Source organism: Aulonocara sp. 'chitande type north' Nkhata Bay, linkage group LG18 (genome assembly GCF_057382095.1).
Source record: "Aulonocara sp. 'chitande type north' Nkhata Bay isolate Kocher_YH1m ecotype deep benthic linkage group LG18, A_spYH_male_GT1.1, whole genome shotgun sequence".
NCBI classification, from domain to species: Eukaryota; Metazoa; Chordata; class Actinopteri; order Cichliformes; family Cichlidae; genus Aulonocara; species Aulonocara sp. 'chitande type north' Nkhata Bay.
In genome coordinates, this window is record NC_141361.1 from 29,018,408 (window position 1) to 29,024,957 (window position 6,550).

The 6,550-nt window shown below is 42.8% G+C and overlaps 1 protein-coding gene across 4 annotated transcripts; it reads right to left on the reverse strand.

The window, feature by feature from the left end:
* LOC147308902 (C-X-C chemokine receptor type 4-like) lies at positions 1 to 5,171 on the reverse strand. Of its 4 annotated transcripts, XM_086271059.1 has the most exons (6): positions 5,047 to 5,171; positions 3,536 to 3,606; positions 1,591 to 1,648; positions 1,285 to 1,493; positions 903 to 1,186; positions 1 to 809 (listed from the first exon to the last, which is right to left on the reverse strand). In XM_086271059.1, exons 2-6 carry the CDS (start codon positions 3,541 to 3,543, stop codon positions 214 to 216), a joined length of 1,155 nt encoding a protein of 384 aa, XP_086127185.1. In that variant the 5' UTR covers positions 3,544 to 3,606; positions 5,047 to 5,171; the 3' UTR covers positions 1 to 213. The 4 variants fall into 4 exon arrangements, with proteins under 4 accessions (XP_086127185.1, XP_086127187.1, XP_086127186.1 ...); XM_086271061.1 differs by lacking the exon at positions 3,536 to 3,606 and having other exon boundaries at positions 5,047 to 5,168; XM_086271060.1 differs by lacking the exon at positions 3,536 to 3,606 and having other exon boundaries at positions 1,591 to 1,837; positions 5,047 to 5,132.
* Between the last annotated feature and the right edge of the window lie 1,379 nt (positions 5,172 to 6,550).

Consider the following 6,550-nt stretch of genomic DNA (forward strand, 5'->3'; position numbering starts at 1 on the left):
CACAAAGTATTTTGTATATTTTATTACAAACATCTACAATAGTCAAAAGCACACACAAACACACACACACATAACAACATCAAACTATTTACAAAAGATACCCTCAAATGAGGGAGAGGATCAGTCATGAGCCAGCAGACTGCTTCTTACTTTCTCTTATATACATTTATACATATATACAGTACACACACACATCAACAACAGATGCAAACACTAGCTGGAGTGTAAACTGGAGGATTCGGACTCTGTAGTTGTTGAGGTCCCGGGGCGTCTTCGTGGTAAAACCTTCAGACTGGATGCCCGGTTCAGAGTGAGAGCTCTGCGGGCCGAATTCTTGAACCCGGCCCCGAGGAAGGCGTACAGCAGTGGGTTCAGGCAACAGTGAGCGAACGCCATGGGCTCAGCCACCGACAGCCACACGCCTAAAGCAGCTTCCAGCCTGCAGCTGCGGGGCAGGACTTCCAACCGCAGCAGAGCGTCCACAGAAATGCCCGCTCCATAAGGGAGCCAACACACGAAGAAGCAGAGCACCAGCGCGATGGTAGTCCTGACCGCCCGTCGCTTCTGCCTCTGGCCCCCCAGTGGGCCACGGGTCAGCCTGGTGACAATGACGCAGTAACACACCAGGAGCACCAGTCCAGGGATCAACAGACCCACCAGGACGAGCTGGAGGTGGAAGACTGCAACCCAGAGAGGAGCATTTTCTTCTGGGTAGAATCTCTGGCACAGAGTTGACCCCTCTCCTCCTTCCTGAGTGCGGGCAAATATCAAATCTGGCACTGCCAGCAGGCCAGCAGGCAACCAGGCACCTGCAGGGAGGAGGAAGATTAAAAAAGACAAGTGAGGGACTGTGTGGAGAAAAGAAGACTAACAGCAGGAAGAGCAAGCCTTTTGATACTCACCTACATACACCAGTTTGTGAGCCAGCAGCTGCCTCAGCCCACTAGTGTTGGTGTCCGTGGCTCGGACCACCGCAAGGTAGCGGTCCAGGCTGATGAATGCCAGGATGAGCACGCTGCCGTACAGGTTGACTGTGTAGATGACATGCACTCCAATGCAGGTGGCAGCTCCGAAACGCCAGTCAGCCAAGGCTGCATCCACCGCCCAGAACGGCAGAGACAGAACGAAGAGGAGATCCGCAGCAGAGAGATGCAGGCGGTACCAGTCTGTGAGGCTGCATTTCGACCTGGAGACACAAAAAATCTGATCACTTTCATGCTCTTCCCCCACACCCAGCAATGCTTCGAAGTCAAAGCTTCAAACAGCAGTTACCCATCCCCTCACCTGCGTTGGCAGCCTAGGACTACGACAACCAAGCCGTTTCCGGTGATGCCCAGAATGAAGATAAGGGCATAAATGACAGGCAAGAAGACTTGCTGAAGCTCAGTAGTTGTCATGTGCTCCACACCACAGGGCTCCTCCAGATCCACTCCAAGTTCCCCAGAGCCAGAGCCAGAGCCGGTGTCATTGTAGTAATCCTCAAAGACGATATGCTAGAGACAGATGAGAAATGATGAGAAGAGAGAAGGCAATCATATATTTGTGAACACATTTAAAGTTTCTGTGCATGATTAGATGACACCTCCCTACCTCATAGTAGGACATGGTGGAGACGGCTGCACTCCTTCGTTGAGTGAAGCTGAGATTTCTGTCCACAGAGGTTAAATAGTTGTTTACATGCTCCTCCCCCCACACTCCAACACATCTGTGTTCCTGCTGAAACGTTTTTCCTGTTTTCGAGGTGTCAGGTGCTGATATCTATCACAGGATACCGCAGTGTGTGCGCGCACTGTGAATTGTTTTAGCCCTGAGACCTCTGGTTTGTGATAATCAGGTCCTATTGGCCATAGGAAAGGATGTTGATGAGAATCGGACAATAAATAACGTGTCAGTGTTTGTGTGTCTGTGTGCAACAGTAACACTCTAAGCTCCATTCTTAGTTAAATCAGGGCAAGCAGCAGGAGTGTCTCTGCAGACTGTGAATATACTTGTCCTGTTTGCATCACTGTCTCATATAATGCATGCAAGGAGCGTGCACACTGAGGGCTGATTGATTCAGAAGATGACTATCGTGGCTTTTCAGCCAAGTTCACCAGACAGTCTGCCTCTGATCTTTGAATGTCAATGAAGCGAGAGGTGCGATGCCAGTGTGTCACTTTCCTGAGAACAAAATCAACACGTTCTTGTTATTTCAACACTGATGCTTGCAGGAACACATCCCTCTGGAGTCTCTACTATAAACAGCCATTATTTTATGTTTTTATTTTAAGGTATTTAGTTTGTTTTTTTGTTTGAATCCACAAGAAAAGAGAAAATAATACAGAATTAAAGCAAACTCACAATCAGAAAGTGTTAATGCTTTAAAACACTTTCAATCAGCCCCGTATAGCTCCTTGTAAAGGGAAGCTGTCAAACAGGTTAATTCACTGATGATATAGTTGCTAAACAGAGTAGGACTTTTTTAGAAAGTATGCAAGCTTTACAAAGTATTACAGTCTTTTGATGATGGCTTGATTACTGCATAGTTATTTGGTCTGCTGCTTCAGGAAAGACCTGGTTATGCTCCAGCTCAGTCAGAACGGAGCTGTGTAGATGGTGCGGGTTGCCAGCGTGCCAGGCTGTCATGGATGCAGGTGGAGGACAGGCTGGCATGTAATCTTGTCTTTAACATACGAAACATTTGTGTACTGAGAAGGCCTAAATACTTATATTCACAGTTAACATGAGAGGCTGTGTCACACATGCTTTTATGGGACGTTTTGCTTATCTCTTGCCTAAAATAAACATGTTAAAGAAAACCAGCATTTTAGCAGGTTATGTCACTTCCCATCTTTATTCAGTATTTAAGTAAGTATTTAAAGAAGTATTTTTATCATTTAAAAGCAATTAGAAACAGCAGCTTTAAGGAAGGAAATACTTTTGGGCTATATTTGCTTATTTATCTGTGATGACTGATGATGATTGTATAATGCTGGCTTTGTTGTCCCTGCATTAATTAACTGACTGTGTCGGTAATAGTTTGTTAATTGTTTTTTTGTTTAAATGCTTGTTGTACAACCTTTTGATTGTTCGTACAGCTAAAACACTCATCCTTTCCTATATTAATAATATTATTACTGCATGATCAGACTTAACGCTTTAAAACCATTACAGAACCACAGAAAAGGCCTTGTTGCAGTCATCACTGTTTTGTTGTATAGAAGCACATTTTATTAAATACATGAATATCTAATTTATAACATTTATCAGAGTAAACAGAAAAGAGGAAGAAGAAGAATCTTTTTGTCTTTGAAGGCAACAGTGGTGCTCTAGAACCATTATTATCAGAGAGCAGAACACATACAAAAAAAATGGCTGATAATCTAATAATACACAATGAGATGCTTTTACCCTCCTGCTTGTTTGTTTTCATCTTTATGTTGATAATGTGAAATGTTTTTAGGTTGCTTTTAAAAATCTGACCTGGGACTATGGAAGAAAGTCAGCCCGTGACTAACTGCAGTGCATTCACAGTAATATATATTTTCATTCTCACATTTTCATCGTGTTGTTTCCTTCGGTTTATTTGTCAGTTGTCTGGACTTTCACAGGGAAGAATAGCTGTGGCTGTGGATCGAAGTAAAAAATATTGTACCTCAAAGATCTAATTAGTACATTCATGGTAGCTTTTTAAAATAGTTTATTAATGACTCACCTCAATATCTCTTAACTACTGAGAAGGCACATTTCCTGACGTGCTGACAAGCCCCCAGCAGCTCTGACTGCTCTCCCAATACATTAATCCTCTGAGTAAACAGTAAGGCTACCCCAACATAAACAAACTAAAAGAAATCTGTTAAAACTGTGAAGACTGCATACCCTGGTCCCTTATCTGCCTCTTACTTCCCCACCCTTCCTCTGCCAACCATTCACTGTATCAGCACAAACATCTCAAAAAACAACACTGTTGTTCGAAACTCTTCCTTTTTAAAGTGCTGACGGATGTAAGAAGTTTTAGTTTTGCTTAATCTTTATAAGACTTACTTTCTCCCCCCCTCCCCTTGAGCCTTAAATCAATCAATCAATAAATAAAGATGGTTAGTTTTATATCTACACACCAACATAAAATAAAATCTGCAGGAAATCTATTTAGATTTAGGCTACGTCCACACGTACCCGGGTATTTTTGAAAACGCGGATTTTTCTATGCGTTTGCACCTTTCCTCCACACGTAAACGGCGTTTTTGGTCACTGAGAACGAATATTTTTAAAAACTCCGGCCAGGGTGGATATTTTTGAAAACTCCGTTTTTGTATTTAGGTGTGGACGAAAAAAAACGGAGAACACAGCGTCAAATGTGTGCGCATTTTTTGACGTCACACTGTGCGCCACGTTATTGTTTCGGTGAAATGAATTTCTACAATACTGTTAATTCTACTGTCTGCAGTGTTTAAACGCTTACATATACACACAGTTACTGTCCGTCCACACAGACGACTCGGTTCTGCTTCTATGCCCCAGCTTTGTTTACTTTTTCCCACCGAGGCTTCTAGACTTCTGATTGGCCAACATTTCTGCACGGTTAGGAATCTAGCGCCACCTGCTGCTTTGGCATGTTCATAGCAGCGTTTTCCTTCATTTCTGCCTTTACGTGTGGACGGGATTATTTTTTAAAACGGAAACGGAAAATCTCCGTTTTCAAAAATACCCGTGTACGTGTGGACGTCGTCTGTGTTCACTCTGTCACATCTGCCAACACAAACTATGGAGGCTTATCGGCGTAACTGTGATTCCCCAGCCTGAAGTATTTTATATTTATTTTTTTTGTAATGTAATACAACATTGTCAGACCCTACATACTGTAATAATTAAAAAGAAAGTTGAGATAAACCACCACTAAAACTAATACAAAGTTAAATGAAACAAGCATTTAACTGAGGTCACTGTTGCCTGAAAAATTAGCTTTTGATTAGTTCCAAAACTTAACAAAATAAAAATAAATGCAGATCTACTGTATGATATGACTCGTTGGCACTTCTGCTCATAGCAACAGGTGGCTGCACTGACCTGCAGTAACTGCGACTGTGATCCTGCAGTGTAAACACTTGAACAGCTGATGATTCACACAGGTGAAAATGATGGTATCAGGTTAAAGTTGCTTTACTCTGAGCTGCAGGACTGACCCTGCTTATTGTGCATGCCGGCTCTCTGGGATGCTTCATGATCATTAATGTTATTGATTACACCTGTACCTGTCCTGCTGTGCAGAGTGAGACTGGCCCAAGCGAGTCCAGTGCCAACCGCTTGTATTTATGTCACATACCACATTACCCATGCTCCCCATGAGCTCTAACCCTGTATCTATGTGCTTTTTGTACATTTGTGTTTATTTTGTGTTACTACACACAGAGCTGTAGAGTCAGTCTGTGAATGCTGGTTATGTGGCGCCACCATGTGGGCTGTTAGAATAAGCGTCTGCAAACAGCCTGCTACGTGGGCTCCATCTCCACTGCGTTGAGAAAAAGAATGGATGGATTTACCTTTCTTCCCTAAAGTAATTGGGACTTCAGTGTACTTGAAGAAGTAAATGTCTGTCCGAGTTCGTCACACAATCCTAAATAAATCAAAGGCACACCTAACTTTCCATCATACCTGTGTACACCACTATCATACACCTCAGCTCCACAGCCTTATTACACACCTTCAAACAGAAGTGCCTCTGTTTCAGATCCAGCACTCTTTTGAGGGTTAGGGTTTCTCTCAGAAAGGCTGTTTGGTTTGAAAGTGCATCTTGAGCCTGCCTGGCAACATTTTACCATAAAACAACTTCAAGTGACTGATGATGGACGGAGGCCGTTCACATTCCCAAAGCCAAAAGACAGGTAGGCCTGGTGATATCCTGTTTAGACAGTGGGTTGCCTGCATTGGCAATTAATTGTGTATCTCCCTCTTATAAGCTCTGATGCATCAACCTCTCAATTTTTGCAATGGTGCAGATGGGTACAAACACAGTGAGTCAACATGACAGCATATAGGAATAACTAGTATACACCATGGCATATAAAATAATATTTATAGCTCACTGATTTTCTTTTTTGACTGTTTTGTTTTGTAGGATTAGGAAAGATATAGTTTCAAATATTTTGCCACCTTTTTTCGTTTGTCTTTGGATGCATTTGTGAAAAAATAATGTCCAACAACAGCCCACTCAGACACTGAAGCTGTGAAATCCCTCTCTCCTCCCATTATCACCTAGTTGTGGACACCACACTTGGGAGTGAGGACTGATATCTTCACATTATATAACGAGTCAAAGCTCTGATGCTGTGCAACTTTAACATCCCTGAAATGCAGCTCACTGAAGAAGCTGGAGCGCTAGCAGGAAGTGGTGTACATGCTGTGGACACTATGAACAGTGACCAGCTTGCTGCAAACGCAAATGAAAATAAGCAAGTGTTTGCATACAGGTGAAAGGTACTTGATTTTGTGAAGAGCTGTAAATGCACGAGTGTTTTTGAATGCGAGTGAGTGAACTTATGTCGGTATTTAAAAAAAAAAAAAAGGCATGGCA

Coding starts and splice junctions, on each gene's coding strand:
- LOC147308902 (XM_086271059.1), bottom strand. Junction 1,494..1,590: donor CCACCATGTCCTACTATGAG/GTAGGGAGGTGT, acceptor ATCTGTCTCTAG/CATATCGTCTTTGAGGATTA. Junction 1,187..1,284: donor GTCCTAGGCTGCCAACGCAG/GTGAGGGGATGG, acceptor TTGTGTCTCCAG/GTCGAAATGCAGCCTCACAG.